General features: G+C 42.4%; 1 protein-coding gene and 1 long non-coding RNA gene across 2 annotated transcripts in view; both read right to left on the bottom strand.

Moving 5' to 3' along the window:
- slc27a6 (solute carrier family 27 member 6) overlaps nt 1-22860 on the bottom strand; it is a 34421-nt gene extending 11561 nt beyond the window's left edge. Inside the window, exons 1-4 of the mRNA XM_082540118.1 lie at nt 22236-22860; nt 18968-19177; nt 3692-3850; nt 1946-2070 (exon numbers count right to left, since the gene is read on the bottom strand). Coding sequence (XP_082396244.1) covers nt 1946-2070; nt 3692-3850; nt 18968-19177; nt 22236-22722 — 981 coding nt within the window. The 5' untranslated portion in view covers nt 22723-22860. The remainder of the gene's footprint in view (nt 1-1945; nt 2071-3691; nt 3851-18967; nt 19178-22235) is intronic.
- LOC309710541 lies at nt 3939-8581 on the bottom strand. Its single transcript, XR_014277733.1, has 2 exons — nt 5737-8581; nt 3939-5569 (listed from the first exon to the last, which is right to left on the bottom strand). It is a non-coding gene; the product is annotated as an uncharacterized lncRNA (long non-coding RNA).
- Nucleotides 22861-23095: the final 235 nt, after the last annotated feature.

Genomic DNA, 23095 nt, shown 5'->3' with positions numbered 1-23095 from the left:
AAATCACAACAACAGTGGGAAGGAAAAACACCCTTTTAACAGGAAGAAACCTCAGGGAGAACCAGATTCTGGGGAGGGGCAGCCATCTGCCCATCTGCCCAGGGAATCTCCCAGCAGCCGACACCTATTGCAGCATAACTAAGGGAGGATTCAGGATCACCTGATCCAGCCCTAACTACATGCTTTAGCAAGAAGGAATGTTTTAAGCCTAATTTTAAAAGTAGAGATAGCGTCTGTCTCCTGAATCCAAACTGGAAGCTGGTTCCACAGAAGAGGGGCCTGAAATCTCAAGGTTCCCCCTCCCATTCTACTTTTAAATACTCGAGGAACAACAAGCCCGCAGTGCGAGAGTGAAGTGCTCTAATGGGGTGATGTGGTACTATAAGGTCATTAAGATAAGACGGGGCCTGATTATTGATATATGAAGGGAAACCAATACAGGAGAAATATGCTCTCTCGTTCTAGTCTCTGTCAGGACTCTTGCTGCAGCATTTTGGATTAACTAAAGGTTTTTCAGGGAGTTTTTAGGACAACCTAATAATAATGAATTACAATAGTCCAGCCTAGAAGTAATAAATCCATGAACTAGTTTTTCCAGCCACTCTGAGACAGGATATTTCTAATTGTAGAGATATTGCACAAATGGAAGAAAGCAGTCCTACATATATTTTAAGGAGGAAGTAATTACTGAGGTTAACTCAGAAAGCTCAATTGAAGAAAAAGACTAAATGCATTTCAATGGTACTGAAAGCAGCTGTAGATAATGGTCTAATAATGATGGTGCATATGTTCCAGGTACTCATGTTTTAGGGGACTATATCTATTAACTTTGTCCTCCTTACTTAGAATGTGCATTTCTAGGGCATGTTGCAAGGTTTATAATTTACACTGTGTAGAAACACAGTATAAGTGTCACAAATATGACCGCCATAAATAATTAAGAATTGTATAAAGAGGATATACAAATAGGGATATCCTTTGTAGACTAGCTACAGTTAGCTAACTGGTCCTAGTCTAGAGTCCTAGTCTCTATGGAATTTGGAGCCAAATATCCAGTGCGATATGAAGACATCTATGGTATTTGCTTAGCTGGTGGTATTTGCTTTGCATAATCAAAGTGCAGAACAGGACATTGAGTAATTAGTATCCATCCTTGTCAGCACATATTTTGTGAAAAGGTTCTTGTGTCTTGTGTACGTTTCATTTACCAATCACTGGCGGCCAACCTTTCACCCACACAGCCAAATGACACAGAACATGGACAAAGAGGACTTTGAATTCATGAATGGATGAGCTTGGCCCTGACACTGTGTGTGCGTGCATTTCTACATGATGTAAGGAGGGCAGGAACAGTAAACAATGGTCCTGCTTATTTTTCTGTCACAGTTGTGAACAGTATTACTTGAATGACTCAGTGGAGCAGTTACAATGACAACTTCCATTAAAAATAATAAAAGAAAAATACTTATTGACATAAACTCTAACAATAACATAGTAATATTATAAGAACATCTAACAGAACATTTTAGGTACATCTATAATTTTGTCTGCTTCTCCTTATTTAGTCCCTTTGCTCTGTCAACCATTACTATATGCAGATTATCTGGACCCTTTTCTAACCTCATGGTTTAGTAACATATTTAGACGGATGAAAATTGTGATGAGATATTAACAGAAAAAAATGTCTGTGTCATTTCCAGCTGAGCCTAGGTGAGAAGAGCAAGTAATTGTTGCATGCACTTTCTGTATGTCACCCCACGCCAAAGCCAAACATATTGCCAGGAGTGAGAATGCATCTGACACAACATCTGTCCTGCCCTGATCTACTTATATTATCTAGAGCTGTTAAAAAGTTTGAATTTCAAATGACGATGGTTTTACACCATAATGTAACAAGAATAAACTAATTTAGGGTAGTGAGTGGGTCCAGCCAGCAACAGGTTACCTTTGTCTGGTTGCAGAGGTACCTGCAGAGTTCACCAATATACTGGAAAATAGTAACATCATGTTTTCTGCAGTCATTCCAGAACTGAGAGGCTGAGAACTTCTTCTTCAAGACTAAGGTTGCACCTATGGTAGAATAGACAACAATGCAGTTAATAACACTGTTATGGGATGAAATTAGAATTATTCCTCTTTTTAATACATCTGTTAAGCTCTGTTTTATTATACTGGCCCACAGAAAGACAAGTACAAAACATAATGCAGTAGTGACATGCAAACTGGGAGCTGCCTGAGAGCTGAAGTCTCTGCATTCCATTGTACTATCCACAAGAAAGCCTACATCATGACAGTCAAGTGCTCAGTGGGTATAATATGATACTATGAGGTTTTTAAAATAACAGAGTTCGTGATCGTTCTTGATTGGATTTAACATGGAGGCGGCTAAGAGAAGCTAACGTAAGAGACATTAAAGTTCTATTTCTAGTCCCTGTTAGTATTCTCATAGCATTTTGGACCCTCTGAAGGTTGGTACTAGAGGCCAAGGTAATGCCATCAAGATTAAGGATATACTAACCTGATTTTTGGATTGGCTATAGGCCCAACCCTTACCCCCCAAAAATCAGATATCACTGTCAATTCTTTCCTTGGTTAGAAAAAACCCCAAAAACAAACACAACAACAAAAAAAACCCAGCCTTCGCAACATCTAGCCAACCCAATAACACTTTTGAGGACTTCAGTATAAAAGTCTACAATCAACAGACCCCATCATAATTGATTTTTAAGAAAGTTTGCAAATGGTGCAAACCACTGATTCCACTCAATAACAGAAAAACCAGATCAGATTTTGCCCTATAATTTCCTTCTTTTAAATTCAGATAACACTGAGGTCATTTGTACTTGGCCCTAAAAATCTTAGACATATGGGATCTAACCCAATGCTTAGTCTGCATGGCATTGATTTTGATCAGGATATGTGCATATTAACTATCAGGGCATTAGCTTTACCAAGGATTGTTTTCAGAACTTGTCAAGATGTTGATCTCAGAATGTGAAGGATTCAGCATCACTAACTTTGGCATAGATGGAACAGATCCGCAAAGCAGTTAATCATCAATACTATGAAACAACAAACAAAAACTCCTCGAAATTACTCCATAAGCAGAAGAGAATGAACCGACTGATGAATTCAAAAACATACGAGATTACTTTTATGTTCAAACTGCAGAAACAGTTTTCAGTGTACTTAACAACAATAATATTCCCATCTGAGAATCTTGCAGCATAAAATAAAGCTGCTTGTTAAAGTGAAACATGAGATCTTCAAAGAGGTTTGGTAGTTACATTGTGCTGAGTAGACAATGTCTGCAGCTCTGAAAAACAGCCAATATTCAATATTCAATGCCAATAGAACCAACTCTCTGAAGCATGGAACTTAAATCATAAAAGCAGCAAAAGCAAGTTGCTGGGTGTCATAAGAACACGTCTCTGTGTAATCTTATCATCTTGAATTATAAAACAGTCCAAGATAAATCTTGCTTACATCCTTAAACAATAATGTCAATAGGGCTCATTTACTAATATTTGCATGGAAACATCTTAACCTGTGCAAAAAGTTCACATGCAAAATTACCATCGATTACCATATCTTTTTTTTCTCACAGCTATACTTACTACAGCAAGTATAGCTATACTGTCAGACCCTAATCGTGAAGGGATTAGCAATGCAGAGATATTTGTAGACCTACCTAGCTCTATAGTTCCACCTACACCAATCAGGGATGCTGCGCTGTGATAGAGTGGCAAGGTGACATAAATTACATCATCTTCAGTTGCCCCAAATGCCCAAAAACCTGCTGCTGCCTTCAGGCTCTGGAGGTGAGAGATCACTGCAGCCTTAGGAAGACCTGTGGGGAAATAACCGCATAACGTTATATTTGGGACGTGTTACGTCTGGTTCGGTTTGGGTAAGACGGAAAAACAGCCGAGTCCGTGTAGGTGACAAACATAGTGATTTTATTGCACACTTCTAAGACAGAAGCATGGGAAGACAAGCGTACAGCCACAGATCTCCAAAGAGTGGACCGCTCCCCATCCTTATATAACCCATGATCCCATGATGACGTAACACAGTCAGACCTTACTGGAAATGATAACAGTTTTGGGCCTGTTCAGAGAGTTTACCTAATATGGACATCAACTGCTAGTTGTTAGAGAAAACAAGTGTGTATTACATTCGTGCCTTTTGTGAAAGTATATCTGTCAGAAAACTGTCCTCAGACAACCCTCCTATTCTTACTAAGGGTGTGTGTACACATTCATGTGTTGTATAAGAGCGTGCATGTACTTTCAAGGCCTGTGTACGTGCAGAACGGAACATGGAACCAAGGCAGGGTCCAGCAGGCCCCACAGGCTTCTGAGTAATTACAGAACTGTGAAACAGCTTTAAGCAAATAACATGAATAGTACAGAACAACAATAGACTGATTAGAGTACTGATAATCTGTGTAGATTAATGTTAACCTAGATATGGTTCAAAGATTATTCTGTCAACTGGTTCAACAATGGTAAATGATTAATGATCGATACTTCTGATTATAACCGTGATCATAAGAATACAAAATGAAATATCTCCTGGTCACATTCCTCCTCTTTGGGCTGGCTTGCCAGCCCAACTCACACCAGGATTTATTTCCAAACCAAACAAACACATTATGACACTTATCAATCCCAACACCTCCGTTGTTTTCCAATTTTCCCACAACCCAGCTGTTCTTTTAGCTTCAGACTCGAGTTTCAGCCTGACACGCTTCAGGCCCCTTTACCACCTCCTCTTGGAGTGAAGAAACGCCCTCGGATTCTTCTTTCTTTGACTTCCGGGGTTAGACCACCCTTCAGTCGCTACACAGATCTGTGTGTTTGTTGTCCGTTGTGACCGCCGTGTCCCCCTTTTTGCCAAAAGCCTCTCGAACCACGTTGGTCTCTGGTGTTCCTAGGTTTCGCCAACCCCTTCCTGGTTATCGCTTGTGGTTATGGGATCCATCTTATCAAGGAGCCCCAAGGCCATGACACTTGACCCCAGTTGCTGTGAAGGGTCCCCATATCTCCGTGTCCCCGTCTGGTGTCTGTTCCCTTCTCTGCAAGAGACAGAAAGCCAACACCTCTCCTGCGCTGGCTCTCCTAACCTAATGTTGTTGACTTTGTTTATTCCAATCCTATGCCATGCTTATGTGTGTAAGCGTGCATGCATTTAACCCTCTGCACGTGAAGTCAATAGCTCCAATATATCAATCCGATCCGTTGTCGGATGAAGCTTTTGACCTTCCCAGACTACGTGCCAGCTCCTTATAAGCACATTTGCAAGGTGTGTATAAAAACGAACAACAGACCTCAAACAAATTGGGCATTCTCAATTCTAACATGAGTGTAGTACTCAGTTTCTGATCATCTAATTATGCTTCTCACTCGTTCCCTAAATTGTCTAGAAACCTTTAATTTTGCCATACCTAAATTATTAAAACACAGACCAAATGATAGACCCCCTATATAGCTTTTGGCCTTTATGAGCACACTTCAATAATGAGCAACAACCTGCAATCTGTACCAAAAAATCTTCATGGTCCCACCTGCAATTAAAGATCAGATGCATTTTATACCTGTTTTAATTCCTCCTTATATAGAACCTCCTCAGTTTCAGGTTAGTAGCGATTAGTCTCAATCAATCGTTCTAGTTGTATTTTGCAATTCAGCTAAAAAGCAAACCTGTTAAAGTAAACAGCTTATTTACAACCACCTGCAAATCATAAGAGTAATAAACGGTTCAGCACAACAGACAAGTATCATGTTCAGGTTTCCCCAATCATTAAACCACTATTATTGCCAGAATTTGCTTTATTCACCCTTTGGGCAATGTTATTCCAAGAGAGAGAGCCCCTAATGGCCAGTTAGTGGGCTCTAGGTCAAACTGTCCCCAAATTTGTTATTTGTTATTATTACTTGTTTTCATGTCACTTGTCTGTTTTCTACTGCACCCTTCTCACCAAAGCAAAGCAAACATTAGCAGCACATTGACCGTAGTCAGGCATCCTCATCCCATAGGTGCTATAAAACATTTCCTGTAAAAGAATCACAGTTTTCAAGACAGGGTGTGTCTCCCCCAACACTCTCACCAGAATACAGTGTAATAGCATCCCCCACTCCTAACCCATAAACACCGTTTCTTCACACATCCGCCCAGAAATCCTGTAATAGAAAAACATTAAAACTGTAACCCTGTAGGGAAGAAAATGTAAATGGTCACGCTGCGCAGTTACCTCTGTAAACAACACAAGACACAAAAATGGCATTTAAAGGTTCACTCATCCTCGAATATTTTGTCATCCTTCTACTCCTGTAAAAGAAACACACATAAATTCATCCACCCTTTTATCCTATCTAGGTGGAGGTGGTTAACCTTGAGTCATGGTCAAGTCTTGTCATCTTTTACCAGTCAGTCCGTTTGTTTTTGTTTCCAGTCTTTCATCCATTCATCCATTCTTTGCTGATAGTGAAACCTGTCGTCGCATTTAGTTTCCACACTCAGCAAAATGACGTCATCTCAAAAAGAAACAAGAACTTGAGTTTGGATTACCTCGCTGAATCCTTTTTTAAACAGGGACTCTCGTTTCTAATTGTCCCCACAAGTGTTTCCTCCAGAACCCATTTCAATGCGGAGAAACTCACTTACAACAATTTTCTCGCCGACGTGTAATGCTTGTAATTTCCGATATGCAGATCTGCTTAAAGAAAAGATTCACAAACAAAAATCAGTAAATATAAAACAAAATAAAATGAAAAATAACAAAAACAAAATGCAGACGCCCGGGTCTTAGGACTTGTCACTGAATATTCTTCCCATCAATAAAAATACCAACCTAAACCTACACAGAGTCAAATCAACACCACCTCAACCTTTTCATATTCATAAACCTATATGTTTTGCGTTCGTGAAACAAAATTGAACCATTAAGTAAGTTGAGCTCTTGAAATGTTTTAATTCTCTTAATTCTGCCAGTTTATTTCAACACTTATTCAATGACTTTTATTCAACTGCTACTTGGTCACTCGACTTTTACCTGTTCAAATTGCCTAGGGTTCAACAAAGTCTAGATCCCCGTTATCATGAAACTTGAACGGTGTACGATGATTTACTTTCAGTAATTTAGAATCATCACTCAACCTAGCTCTACTACTGGCACTGCGTGACTTTTCTCACACTGGAAACCAGAATTTAGTACAGAACTTTAATGCCTCAGGCAATCGTGCTCAAAGGCTGTCCCCCTTCTCTTCTTCTTTGTCCGTGTGTTCCTCCTTTATTAAATCTCCATCACAATGACGTGGCGCTCTGAAATAAAACTCACACTGTTAGTTCCTCGTTTTCACTCTGCACCACTGCTCAGAGGGTTTTCTTTTCTTTTTAGTGTACAGTAAACAATTAAGTCGAGGCCTTAAGCCCCAGATATCTCGCACGGGCATCGTTTTCATAACCAAACCGCTCCGGACTCGGCTCCCCAGACCACACAAATGCCCTCTGGGCTTATTATTATAGCAAATTCTGTATTTGACGTTGTCGTGTGCAGCATTGAGCCTTTGTCAGTAAAGCATTCTTCATTGCAGCAGCTGGGGCATTGTGTGTCACTTCTTAGTAAATTAAATCAACATTTTGATTTTAGTGCATGGGTATGTATCAGTTTTTACTCCCTTAGCGAGTGCATAAGTGTTCATGTGTGTGTTTCTCTTCATTCTAAGTCGGCGCATGCAGAAGTGTGTATTCGTGTGTTGGTGTATGTTTGTGTTCATCACCTTCCTGTTCTGTAGTTTAGGTAAACCAGCGGCCTGACGCATGGCCTAGGGTCCTCCCCTCCTCTTTGGGTCTGTTTTCATCCGTTGTTGCAGCTGCCTGCATCTTCTCCTTGTACCTTGACCCTTTTGCTTCTGTATGGTCTTTCAGGGTTTACTCCTGCTGTTGGAGCTTTGCGTCAAGTCTGACGACCTCCTGCTCCAGCAAGCTTCCGCCTGATTACAAGTCCTGTACGTGAAGCTCCACATCTGACTGATGAGTTCCATTAGCAGCCAGCTCCTCCGGAGCCATGCTCAGTTTCTGCTCTGATGCCTTAAGCTCTTACTGAGGACAAAAACCTCAGAGTCTTTCCTTCCACGTCAGATTGGAGTCTGTTTATGTTGTCCTTACTTTGCTCCACGGCCTTCTGCAGCTCTTCCGTTCGGCTCTTCTCAGAGGTCAGCATTCTTTTGCTCACCGCCCCTTTTCCTCCGGGCTTAATGCGCGTCTCGTCACAGCTCTGTCAGCTGACGCAGCCTGGGAATTTCCCCCGTGTAGTGAAACGGGCTTTAGGTTTAGTGCTCTCCGTCTCTGCTGCATGAGATCACTCTTTTGCAGCACTGTTGACATCCTCAAGTTGTTGTTGTGAGTCCAGCTGCTGTGGCCTTCAGGGGTCAAAGGGTCAAAGATGGCCGCGGAGAGGGCAACGATGGTAGAGGGGAGGGTAGGAGTCCAGGTCAGCTTCGGCTTTCAGAAAAAACAAAAACAAAACAAAACAGGCGAACAGGAAAATGATGTTGTGTTGGCTGAGATCTCGTCTCCCCCCTTTTTTTGTTTTTTTTTTTTTTCCCATATAATCAACTCATAACCCCTCAAGTTGACAGGACAACACAGGTACGTGTTAAAATTCTTAAGATCCTGTTTAGAAACCTAAAAAGGAATTTCCTATCATTCAGTAGTCATTTGTCTTAAACAATCAACAAAAACATGTCCCAAGTCGACCCTTTTAACCACTAAATTTGTCGTGTCCTCACTTAATCCTCAGACCAGTGTCTTTGTCTTTTGACGTTACGTTGTTGTCCTGCAACCCAAAGCGTTTATTTGTCAGTAATGTATAAACTATATCATTTAAAAACAGGTGTATGTTAAGTGTCGCTACTTTAACCTTGCATGTACGTGCACATGTATGTAAGCTGTTTCTTCATTGCATGTATGGGTGCGTCTGTATATGGGTTAATTTAACTTTTTCTCAAACGAGGCATTTCTCTAACACGCACATGTGTCTGTTCCACACACTTCTCATACCTTTCTCTGGTTGTGTGTGGTTTTATTTGTTTCAGTGATTTACCAGGAACATCTTTTCCTTTTCTCCATGTCTTCCGCCAGAGGTTAACACTGGTGAGATTCAGGGACACAGCACCCAGAGCAGTTCAGCGAGAAAAACCTGCCCCAAACTACATTCTCTCTTTTTTATTTTTCCGGGAGGGGTGAGGACAACTCTGGTGTCCAGCTGTGAATTTTAGCCAAAGCTTGGCCTGTCTTCTGCTGCCGTACTCAGGTTTCCAGGTTAAGAAAAAACACCTGTATGAAGACACTAAACATACATTTAGTATTTGTATAAACATAACTGCCTAAATCATTGAACTCTTGAGGAGGGTGGATTTCAGAATCAGAATCAAAATCAAAAACTTTATTGTCATTGTCATGAGACCAACGAAATTAAGAATGGTCCCCGATCATTGCATCATCCCTAGCAATATCAAATACAAACAAAACAATAAAATTCAATAAATAAAATAGATAGAATACTTAACATACTAAGTATTCCCACAGTCATGCTCCAGACCGTGCATAGATTAACACAAGAGTGGCATGGTGGACATTTTTGTAGTATTCAGATGTGTTATTGCAGTTAGATAACAGCTGTGTTTGAGTCTATTAGTCCTTGCTCTGATTGCCCTGTACCGTCTGCCTTAGGGCAACAGTTCGAACAGGGAGTGGCCAGGATGTGAGGTGTCTTTTATGATGTTTTGGGCCTTTTTAAAACAGTGGGCGTTGTTTGACTCTTTACTAACTTTAAACCCCACCATAACAATTTCTCCCTGACAAACTTCTGTGCATCCATTTAATCATGCGAAGCCAGCACAAAATCACACACATACCCCTACAGCAAAGCTTTAACATAACCACAATGCAACTCCTCCCTTAAACGGGAGAAATCACCCTAATTCAACCAACTCTATATAAAACGTCAAACAAAGATAAACCACAAACATTTCTACACTTCTGTGTCTTCCACGCAGCACAATAGGCAGAAAAACACCGATTACTCACAGTCTACAACAAAAGAAAAACCTGCTCTTTTCACAACTCTCACAGCTAAAGTCAAAACTCTTACCCAGTGCCTCTGAAATAATAAAAAATCACCAAATACTCGGTTACTCTTTTCACTCGCACCCTCTCACTCCCTTCTTCCTCATACAGCATACACGCTCGCTCCCGCGGACCCGCTCGGCCCCGCGGGCTCACTCGGCCCCCACCTTTTTTCTCTCACAGAGACAGAGAGAGAGACCCTTTTCCTTTTTTTTTTTTATTTCTCCAGCACACATACACACACAGAATCCCAACTGAGAGAAAGAGGGAGAGAAGAGAAAAGAGTTGTAGAGAGGAAGTTTTTTAGCAGGAGTTTCAAATCTAACAGATTTATACAACTTATTTACACACACCGGTAATTTATAATCTATATACACACGGGCCCGCATAGACGTCATACCAGAAGAGGTTACACCTAACTTTTTTGACTAATTTAAAAGCACCTATAGCCCAGGCCTAGCCTTGCTGGTCAATACACGCCTCGGGAACGCCCTCCCGATAGCGCTCGAATTCCTAAGAAAACACCATATGCCAGAACAACTTTATCTCACTTCTCTATTTCTCTGCTGGTGTTGCTAAATTTTTGACTAATTTAAAAGCATCTTTCAGCCCAGAGCCCGGCTCTTGCTGATCAATTACCGTTTCAAGTACGCCGCCTTGAAAACGGCCTCATTACTAAGTTCTAGTACTTTAAAACTGCTTCCCCGCCCGGACACCCGGAACTCCACCAGCTGCGTGAAAGGCAATGAAATCCTGGCTCACGCTTTTGGCTATACTTAAAGTTCACAAGCTCCTGACGTTTAAATAGGAGGCAGCCAGGTCTAACCTTCTTAATCAATCAATGCAGTAGAAGGCAATCACTCATAGATTACCTGGCCAATTAACCGGGAGTCCCAAGTCCCCAGCGGGAGGCCAAAACCGGGCTAGAACCTAACCACGCGTCCGGGGTCAGGGGTCAGCGCCACCTGCTGAACAAACTGCATTCTTAGAGAGCCTAGCTTCTCAGTCCTAAACGAATTTACTTGTTTAAAAGCCTCACGGTGAGCTCTGAGCCCCCCCGTTTAATTATCTGAAGCCCGAGACCGTCTCTGCTACCCTATTAAAACCAAATTAACCCTACACTACCGATTGACTGGCTGGCATCCCAGTCAACCCACAGATAAACCTCTTAAACCGTATTTATTTGTTTCCACACACCTTAAACCGTATTAACTCAAACACATAACTTCTTAACTCAAAATTCACCCCCAAAATGAACAACAATGAATTTAGTCAGACTACTATGCCCTATTTTACAACTAATTAGTCAAGATCACTATGGACCAACGCCAGAAGCCCAGACTGAGTGAATATTATTTAATTAAATTTAGTTTTAACTTCCAATATAGCGCCTTTGGATAAAAATCAACAGGTGGCACTCACCTTTTCTTATGACGCCTGGCGTCACTCAGACAGGCTGCTGGCCTCCGCCCCTGTTTGTCACCCACACGATAGCTGCAAGCTCCCCTCCTCTCCAACCGGAGTTTCGGCACCAAGTTGTTACGTCTGGTTCGGTTTGGGTAAGACGGAAAAACAGCCGAGTCCGTGTAGGTGACAAACATAGTGATTTTATTGCACACTTCTAAGACAGAAGCATGGGAAGACAAGCGTACAGCCACAGATCTCCAAAGAGTGGACCGCTCCCCATCCTTATATAACCCATGATCCCATGATGACGTAACACAGTCAGACCTTACTGGAAATGATAACAGTTTTGGGCCTGTTCAGAGAGTTTACCTAATATGGACATCAACTGCTAGTTGTTAGAGAAAACAAGTGTGTATTACATTCGTGCCTTTTGTGAAAGTATATCTGTCAGAAAACTGTCCTCAGACAACCCTCCTATTCTTACTAAGGGTGTGTGTACACATTCATGTGTTGTATAAGAGCGTGCATGTACTTTCAAGGCCTGTGTACGTGCAGAACGGAACATGGAACCAAGGCAGGGTCCAGCAGGCCCCACAGGCTTCTGAGTAATTACAGAACTGTGAAACAGCTTTAAGCAAATAACATGAATAGTACAGAACAACAATAGACTGATTAGAGTACTGATAATCTGTGTAGATTAATGTTAACCTAGATATGGTTCAAAGATTATTCTGTCAACTGGTTCAACAATGGTAAATGATTAATGATCGATACTTCTGATTATAACCGTGATCATAAGAATACAAAATGAAATATCTCCTGGTCACAGACGCTACATTTACAAAATAGCAAATAGCATGCTTTTGATTGAATAAGCGGCCATCTGAAGAACAATTCAAGCTTGAATTCTGCATAAATGAAGTGAACACCTTTTTGGGATGCGAAGCTCTCGGTCCAATAATGAAAGAGGAGGGTATACCATAGATGCAATAATGCCAGTCACCAACCTTTCAACCTTTCCCACTCTGTGCTGTCCCTGTTTTAAAAGCCCATCCCTACCTCTGACCTTGAAGTCGAGGTTTCTGAGATTTGAACTGTCTGAGTAAGTAAATGCATCTATGCCGTCAAGTTGAAAATCCTACATTGCCTAGTTCTCGAGTTATGGCACTCACAAACTCGGGTGTCCATGCCACCTGCGTGTCCCGCCAGGGTGGCAGCAATACCTCAACTTTTATGGCTTAAGGGATAGAAATCATTGTCCCCACTGTATAGATGGGACAAACCCTGTGTTGAACCAGTTTCTGTGTTCATGTGACAAAGAAAAACACAATATGACAAAACTATACATAGATAGTTGTACTTTATTAAGCAAACTGTGTAACCTTTCATAGTGCAGGCTGGTAAAAGTAAATTAATGTTAAACTTAGTAACTAGTAAAAACATCCATCAGGCAGTTTGAGCAATGACAAGGAAATTAGGATCATTTGTCCTTCAAAATCTTTTCAGTTCACCAGTATTTCTGGCCTAATTTAAACACAAGCAGCAGTTTATTCTTCAGTATCACATTTATGTTAAGATCATAACTCTGACTCAGCCATTCCAATAAGCCAATCTCTTTTAAACATCAGTATATGGATATCCCCAAATTATTATGTTCCCCTGACTATCCTTCACACATGGGATGATGGAATAATGAGTCTGGTGTGTGGTGTGCACCGGCTTTCTTGCTCCAAACATTTCAATGTTTTCACTAACTTGTTGTGCAACTTTAGATCATGTAAATCACAAATACAGTTTCCATGTCAAATACTGTAGAATGTATGAATGAGTAATTTAAACTGTATTAAAAATGAAAACAGAATTTTATCACCTTCATGCTCCCCCAACCGACACAACCATCCTGCCCAAATACAGGCTTGAGATTTTAGGCTCTCTTTTCTAGGCAACTGCTTCTGATCTCATCCACAATGCTCGACACCAACACATGAAGCGCTTTTTTAATAATATAATATAATATTCTTTGTGAGTACTGAACTGGTCATCACACTTTCATCAGTTTGCTTCTCAAACCCTCAAACCACCCTGCTTATAAACCACTTGCACAGCTATATAACAAGAGTATATCAGATAGAGTAACATTACACTTTACAGACTGCATAAAATAGAACATCCACTCTTCAAGAGTAATTTTATCGAAAACAATGGACAACACCAATACTTCTTAGCCAACAGGCTTCAGTTCATCTCAGAATGGTTAAAACATACCTTCTTAGTTGAGCCCTGGCTAGATGTTGAACAGGCACTATGCAAGGATCTAGAGATTCCAGACCTACCATTTATTAGCTCAAACATCAAAAGACATGAATGCTTTAAAAGTATCAACATCAGCTTTTCTCTGACAGCATGGTGGGAGTTTCTAAAAATAACGGCGTCTTCATTAATCCCATGCAAACGTACACCTATCTGGAATAACCCTGACATATTACAAAACAATAATATGATTAATTTCCCAGAATGGAGTTGTAAAGGAATTAAATACTTAGAACATATATTAGAGGGAACAGAATTTATTCCATTTGACAGACTAGTTGCACAATATGGGATCAACAAGAAAAGATTTTTAGAATATCAACAAATTAAATCCATAGTAAAAAAGAAATTTAACCTCAGTCAAGTTGAATTACAAACACCACTAAGTGCGGCACATTTTCTTACTCTTAAATCCCCCAAATTATTATCTAAAATATACAGAACACTTTCTAAATTAGATGAATCAATATCCCTTCCTATTGCAAAGTGGGAAGCAGATTTATCAGTCAGCTTAGACCAAAACTTCTGGTCTCAGATTTGCTTAAAAACCTTTAAATTAATTAAAAATCCCAGTCTGCAATTAATACAATACAAAATACTACATAGAGTGCACTATACAGGTCATCGGATGTTCAAGATGGGCTTTACATCTTCCAACAACTGCTCACACTGTCAAGGCAATACACCAGACAATTACATCCACGCTCTTTGGTTCTGTCCACCAGTGCAAAAGTTTTGGCGCGAGATATGTGAAGACTTATCAAAGTGTCTGAAATGTAACATTCCAACTTCCCCCTCAGTGTGTTTGTTGGGCAGCTTAGATAATGTCACTTCAGAAAAGAATATCGCCCATATGGTTTTCACTGCCCTATGCATAGCCAAGAAAACAGTCCTCATGAACTGGAAAAATAAAAATAATCTTAATTCTAACCAATATAGAAATTATCTATTAGATTACATTAGTCTTGATACAGCCTCTGCCACCACATCAGATCAATTGCTCTGGACTCCTTTTATCAGCTCCATCACCTAGTGGGGGTGGGGGGTCATAGTTTGGTCCTGCCTTCACTGTTGTGATTGGTATGGGGGTAGGGACAGGCTTAGGGCGTCGGGGGGTTCCCCGGAGGCATCTTCCTTGGGGGGCTCAACCCGGGGTAGCGGTCATGTCCGGTTGGGGGCTCTGTTGGCTCTCAGGTGACTGTTTCCTCGCGGCTGCGTGCAGCGGGGCTAGGGGAGGGTCTGTGCTGACGGACGTGGGTTACTGACCTGGTAGCCTGGCTGGCCCTGGGTGGGTCCGGGATGGGCGTGAGGTTCTGGGGGCGCTCCGTCTCTGGGCTGGGGCCCGGGCCGGGCCTCGGGGGCTTGGATCCTGGTTGGTGTGTTGCCGGGGTTGTGGGCGGGTGGGTGCATGGGGGCCCGGCCCTGGAGCAGGGTGCCGCCGGTGCGTCGAACCACCTGGGGGGCTCTTCAACTGGTGGGGGAGATGGTCACATCTTGCAGGAGCTTTCCTCTCTTCAGGAACTCTCTCTGCAGGAGGGGGAGATACAGGAGAGGTGGAGGAAGATCTCAGCCTGGGCGTTTACTGTCTTATGTAGTCTGGAAGATGAGTGGATGGTGGGGTGGGTGCAGTTTTCTCTGTGGTGGGGTTGGGTGGACTGTCCCGGGCTCTGTGGGGCCGGGAGGCGCTGCTGCACTGGGCCCCGGTCTGGATGGGCCTGGGCCCCCTTTCCCTGGCGGGTCGCGGAGTGTGGGAGTGCCTACTGGGGTCAGCGGGGGAGCTGGCCCCAGGGAGGGGTTACCTGCCCCTCCCTTCCTTCCCTCCCCATCTCCAGCTGCCTCCCTCTTCCCGCTCCACCACAACCACCCACACATGCAGGGCCTTGGAGTGGGGGTATGTCACCAGGGTGCAGAGGAGGCTACCCCCCCTCTGTCCCCTTCTGGCTGCCTCTGCCTCAATTTTATCCCACAACTTAGACATTCACATTATTCACACTCTCATTACACATACATATAGGATCTTGGGGGTGGGCACAATCACGGAGTCCAAATTACCATCAGGGTGTACACCTCACCCCTGGCGTCGTTGCCCACCTCTCAATTTTAAATACACTTAGACATTGAGGGCTATCAGGAGGGACTATGCGCTTACCTGCTGCTCCTTGGCAGGTAGCTCCATGCCCTCCTGGGTTTTAATTGCACCTTAGAACACACATGCATCAACACTACAATGAGCGGGTGGAGGGAGGTTTGGAGTCTTCTCCCACCCCCATTCTCTGCGGCCTGCTGGAGCGGGAGGGCTAGGTGGAGTTGGCCGTCCGACTGCGGTCTGGAGTGTGGGGCCTCCCTGCTGCTACGGAGTCGGGGTGGTCTGCCTCTCCCCACCGCAGGGAAAAGGGTAACACCACCTGGGTCTGGGTGCAGTTCCCCCCTCCAGGGGCAAGGGTACCTAGACCCGGTTTGTAGAGTACGCTTGGGGAGTGTGATCGTGTGTACAGCGTCTCTTTATGTCTGTCTCCACGTTGGTTGAGTGTGGAGTGAGTGCATATGAGAGCATGAGGGGGGGAATGGATGTTTGTGTCTGTGTGTGCCTGTATGTCTGTGTCTATATGTCAGGCTGGGTATCAGACGCCACCTCTCTGGGGACACCTCAGGCCCTCCAAGGTTTGGAGGCCTATCTCCACCTACCACCACTTCCCCTGCCGGTGGCGGACTCCCTCAGGTGTCGGTGCGTTGGTGGTTCTTTGTGTCCGGGGATGGGCGTCCAGGTACACACCGGCTCATTCCTTGGCGGCCGCTTATCGGGGCCTGGAGCCTGGGGCTCGCTCGGGCCCCTTCGGGGGTGGGGTGCCCCCGGCCTCTCGGCCTGGGGCTCGGTCACTCAGGCACAGCTGGCGGCCGGCGGAGCTCACGGGCGCGTCACTGCAACCCCCCCTGGCTTCTGCTCCGCGGCTGCTGAGTGAACCCTCATCTGGGACTCTCCTCAGCTCTTACTGGAACAGTGGCGCGGCTGCCCCTCTGTTGGTCTTCCATGGTCTCTTGTGTTCTGGGGGCCTCTGGATGTCTGGAGTTTTGATCTCCTCCATACCTGCTTCATACCCTGGAGGACGGGGCTGTGGCCCCCCCACACTCCCTAGCAGATCGTTACATGGAGAAACCTTTGGAATACAAGCGCGCTGATCCACACAGGTATGCACACGGGTGTTCACTGCTCGTAGACCCAAATTACACCTTTCTTGGCTGCTACTTCGAAGCACATCTGTCCTGCGTGCTGCACAACAACATTGAATATTTAGTATTTACTGCTGTTTACACTTAGCTAGATTAATGCGATGGTGTTGTGTTTAGTATGTTGCTTTGTTGGTTTTTTTTTTTTGTCTTTTTTTGCTTGTTTTTTATTCTTCTCTCAACAGGTGATCCAGGAGATTTTTATTTTTTTTCTCCCCCCTTTCTCACTGTCCCTCTCCCCTTCTGTTTTTCCTTTCCTTCCTCTTTCTTTCTCCCTTTCCTATCTCTCACTCATGTCTGTCCCGTCTGTAACATCTGAAAATAAAATATAATAAATAATAAAAACAAAGATCGACCAAATGGACCAATACGGCAATGCCACGATGATCCATTTGGCAAAGTAAATCCATTGGGTATCCTTGTTGGTCTTCAGACAACAATTCTGATGGCTAAAGAACCAAATGGGACAGGCGAGAAGAGAAAAAAAAAAAAAGAAAAAAGAAAAAAAAAGAAAACAATGGACAACTGGTACAATTTGTCCCAACATATAAATAAGCACCACTCATTAATTAATAATTGGGGGTCACTGCACCTAGTGCTCCGATTATCCCTGGGACCACTGTTACCTTCACCCTTTACACACTCGAGCTCTTCTCTAAGCCCTTGGTATTTCTTAAGCTTCTCATGTTCCTTATTCCTGATGTTGCTGTCATTCGGTATTCCTACGTCTATCACTACGGCCGTCTTCTTCTGCTTCTTGACCACCATTTTGTCCGTCTGTATCTGGAAGTCCCACGGGATCTTAGCTCGGTCATTCTCGGCCAACCTAGGGGCCGTCTCCCATTTTGATCAATTTCTGTAATGTTGCCTTCTGGTAGTGTGATCCCCCTCAGTTCGGACTACTGTCCCTCTCTTTGTTATCATCTAACTACACTTCTCCAGTCTGAATGACATTCCAATGTCGTTGCTGTATATCCTGGTGGTGTGGATCAGTGAACCGATGTCTCATTTACTCTTGGCACACAGCTTAATGTCATCCATGTAGAGGATTGCTCCATTCACTCTGGCAGTCTTGGCTGACTGTTTGGTCTACCAGTAGCTGGGGTTTTGGGCCTCTGGTACTCTTGCTAATTCCTTTCTGTGCCCCACTCATGTATTGAGCCATGTGCCTGTTCATCTTACTGGACCCTGTTCAGGGAGGTTGCTGTGGTCTGCTCTGAGACCGACTAACCAGTAAGCATTGCCGTTATGGGTTGCGTCCTTATCCCATATGCTCTTCCAGTATTACACTGTCTTCAGCCTTGGTGCTGCTCTTCTCATATTGCTCTACCAATGAGAGCGCACCTTGGCTGGTGCCGTGGAGAACAGCTGGTTTATTCTCCTGCCTGGTGTACCTCTTCAAGTGGCAGGCCAAGGCTGTGAGTTTTTGCTTGGCAGTTTCCAAAGCCTCTGGTATGGACAGCTTGCTTCTTAGGCACCTTCTTCTGAAGATTCGATAGTTAGCTAACCTCCCTCCGTGCTACTTTGATCTTGGTCTCTAGTCTCCTTCTCCAGGTAGGGTACTGCTTCTCATGGCTGTTCAACTTGTAGTCAAGAATCTCACTGCTGTAGTGTACATCAGATGGTTAGCCTCGGTAATGGTTGCAGCAGGTATTGCCCGTAGCTACGCAGGATCCAGGTGTCAAGCTTCGCCATGATCCCATCTCTCAGGTCATTTCCTCTCGCACTCAATGATCCTTCTTCCAGCGCGCTTGGGGCTTGGTACCCAATCTCGGATGCGGGTGACGATACACCCCCCCCCCCCCCCATGACCTGTCGTCCTGGCTCCCCCTTGCTGTAGCATTTGTGTTGTACCTTGTCAATCTCTAACCATATATATATATACACTCACCAGTTGTTCCTGACGTAAAGATGTAGAGTGTAGGAGTTTTGAGAGAAGTGGCAGCATGCAGTGCTGCTGGTACAGGCTTCTCAGATGCAGATTCAAGCTTATCCAGCAGAGAGTGCACCTCCGTGTGTTTGGTCCAGCTCCTCATTGCCCACACCTGGATGTTGTCCAACAGCAGACTGTTTAGGATGCCATCCAGGTCTTCCACTAAGTCTAAGACATAGAGACACTTATATCATAAAAGGTTACCTTGACTTTGCTTACTCCTGTAAACTAAATTGATCCTAAAACTGAAAATTTAGGTTTAGGAAGGTTTGATTGCAAACGTACATGTACAAATGTGTTTTCTCAGTGAGACGTAGAAGCATCTTGCAAACAGGAAGCCAATTATATACCATGACACTTAATCTCACAGAATAAAACGTTTAATTGTAGTTTATGGATCATTATGTGCCTTTTTTTTTTTTTACCTACAGTGCAAGTAGTGACTGTAGGTGAAAATGGAACTGCATCAGTGTTTGCAAATATCTTTCTGTATGACTGACCTTAAAATTCCTGCAGGAAGTTTTTGTCAGGTACCTGAACGGAAAGGACTTAAGTCACACATGTAATGGTTTCTTCACAGTGAAGCTGTCTATGTATTCCATTATTCAGAAGACAGAATTATAGAAATAGTAGAAGCAAAACAATATTTCTAATAATTGCAAACATAATTTGTAATTATGTTAGCATAGCAGCCATTTCTTCAGCATAAGAGAAAGTTGGTAATTAGTTTTGTTTTTTTAACCTATACACTACGTGTCATGAATTTAAAGAAAGAAAGAAAGAAACAGGAATCCTTGGACACTGCTCGCATAATAGACAGGTTTTTGACGGGGCTCCCACAGAAATGCAAAGCAGAAGGTGAAGCATCGGCAAATATGCTTCCAATAAGAAGATTTTACTGTAAAAACAAAGGCGGGGCCTAGCAAAAAAAAGTCTGGGTTCACAATTTAAAGCTGTTCTACGGCAATGGAGGTTGATCAAGCCTTGAAAGCTGGTGCTGCTGGATTACTAACAACCCCCTCTGTCTGTATAAAAGCAGCATTGGCACCCACTGTGTGGTACCATACCCGAGTGAGCATCAGCTGAACAGTACTTTACAGCAGAAAGTGGTGTGTTGCTACAAACATGCTGAGATTGTAGAAAGATTGCCAAGGGTGTGCTCAGCTGTTAAAGCTGCCACAAGGTGGCTACTTTGATGTGTCAAAGGTTTAGAATACATTTTGGTATATAAATTGATATAAATTGATTCTCTGATTTATTTTTTAACTCCAACTACTTATTTGTATTTTGCTTTCATTTCAGAATCCAATGAGGCATTAAACTGCACGATTTTCAATAAAAAACTTGAAAAACTGGGGTGTGTAAACTCTAAAAACTAACCACGGTTGTAGTGAGGACAGCATTTCTGACAACATCATGTTTGTCTGGTTGAGCAATCTGTCACTCTGTCACATGATTACGACATGGTTAATCCAATTACATGTACAAACAGGAAACTTTCAGTGAAACTTAATTTGTATTAAACATATATTTGCTTATCACCAATTTTTTTGATCCATCCATTGAATTTCTGAATAAATTCCATCCCAAAGCAGATTTGTGGATTTGTGGAATGATCTATATTTAAATTGCAGCTAACATTACACAAACTTATAATAATCTTACAAGGGATCAGCAAGTTACAAGATTTTAATGAGGAGCTATTAAGTTCATCAAATTTTATTTTGTCATCTATTATTCATGTGTTACTCACAGGTGTTGGTTCACTTGTGAGTTCAGGGAAGTAACTAAGTACACTGAGTCAAGTAATATGCATAAGTAGCATTAAGTACATATGATTTTCACTTAAGGCTACTTAAGGGAAAAGTTAATTAATCATGACATCCATAAGTGAAAGTAAGCCAGGTTTGATACCTGCAGTTCAGAACATGAAAGTTGTCAAAGATGTGCCTGACTATCAGAACTGGGAAAAGTTACAATTACACCAAAACTGCATGCACGTTTTAAAACGTATATCTGCCATTAATAAATCCGCACTTTAGTGTTGCGGCTTCATTACTTGGCCAATTAAACTTTAAAGAGGCCTAATATGAAACATTATTCGCAGTACTTGAGAGGTTTTACACTGCTTAACAAATTCATTAGCTCGCCTGTCGTAAAAACAAAGAAAAGGAAACAAATATTTTACAAATTTGTCCAAACTTGAAACTGAATTCATGTTTTTATACCAAAATTTGAGTAGTCAGAAATGAATCAACCATAACTTCAGGTGCTATTTTTATGTTCAGAAATGCAAGTATATAAATGAAATGTAAAATTCATGAACAATAACAATAATTATATTTTTGCATAAACTATATCATATAATGACTTTTCCTGTGACTGTTTTTGATTTCAGTACGTTTTTACAGGGAATACATTGTAAAGACAGACAAAGCTCTGGTGGAGGGTACCAGGTTACTTGTGGCTGGTGGTATAGCCAGTCAGGAGAAGATAGCCAAGACTGCCCAGTCCCCAGTGTCCACCCTTACCTAACTGGAAAATGTGGTAAAACTGGTAACAGCCAGCCTGGGTTCTGAAGATGCAGAAACCCTGGTGGACAGCATACCTGTTTGTTTCTATACTGGCAAATATCTGCTACTTTATTTGTGTAAATTTGCTTCTTATGTAAATCTACAGTGCTTAACAAACGTATTAGATCACTTCTCCTAATAAGAAGAAAACAAATATTTTGGAAATATGTCAAAAACGTGTTTAAAACAACAACAAATTCACATTTTAGACCCGAATTTCAGTCTGCAGAAATTAGTCAAGCATTACAGTCAACCACTAAAACGTTTTTTCCCTGTTCAGGAAAGCAAGTAAAATATAATAATAAATAATAATAATAATGAATAGTAATAAAATGTAAATAAAATACCATTTAAACTAATGGACGATAGAAATGATATTTTAGCATTAATATATCATTTTGAACTTGTACCTACTAGTGGATTAACTTAATTATAGAAACACACACAAAGCTTACTGGCAGAATAAGCTCCTGTGCTACATTGCAAGGACAAATTTGAGACAAAAATAAAAGATATTGCGTAATATATATAGAGAAAACTATCAATACACAATATTAAAATATCGAGAAAGAATGTTGAATGCTGTACATGAAGATAAAACTGTTTCTAGAGCCACTGTGGTGTATACCGCTTCAATGAAATGAGACTTTTACCTGAACCAACTATTAGAGTTTTAGCTCCACAGGAGTTAAAGCAGTGCAACAGAGACTTGGACTTGATGTTAGTGTTGAGGAAAGCAACCGAGCAGCCGACCTTCGCTAACCCGAACCAAACGCACAAAAAGTCGGGCTCGTTGTTCATGAGCAAGGCAACGCAGTCTCCTTTCCTCAAGTTGGCTTTCTCCAGGAACACATTTGCCAGTCTATTGCTACGCCGATCAATGTCCCGGTAGGTGTGGACGTTCCCGTCGTAGATTACAAACGGTTTGTCCGGGATGCGCTGTACCTGCTGGAGGAACCTGTCCAGGACCGTGCGCACGCTGGAAGTCAGCTTGAATACCTCCAGTTTCACACCGTATCTGACGACTTTCTGCAGAAAAAGAAGATCTCTCCAAAAGTATGGGAAGCAGAGTTTTTGCAGAACATAAACTGATAAAGCAAGAGCCACGAGAACGGACAGACATCCCAGACACAGAGTCATGCTCACGGCTAAGGACCACGAGAGGAGAGGAATGTCACACTGAAAGGTAGCCACTGCGCGCACTTCAACGTCCCAGGTAATAAACACGGTGTGGCAAGTGGCGTAACAGGGACCGTCCAGAAATGTCAATTTCCGCAACATAAGAGTAGAAGATCACAAATGCTGCCTTCAAAATAAAAGGTGATTAACTTACAAAACATCACCTGTGGCGGTTTGCTTTTTCAAATGATCTCTCACGCATGCATGGTGTTAGATGGAAAGAAATTAAGATGCATGTGAAGATTGTGAGACAGGAAGCCCTGAATGCATGTGTAAGACCTTGGTGTCAGCAGATATTTTATATTAAAGCACTCTGTTCACAAGTGGCATCCCC

The sequence above is a fragment of the Aulonocara stuartgranti genome, assembly GCF_965226115.1.
Source record: "Aulonocara stuartgranti genome assembly, chromosome: 7".
Lineage (NCBI taxonomy): Eukaryota > Metazoa > Chordata > Actinopteri > Cichliformes > Cichlidae > Aulonocara > Aulonocara stuartgranti.
Note: the sequence above shows the minus strand (reverse complement) of the source record. Positions and strands in the feature narration are given on the sequence as shown.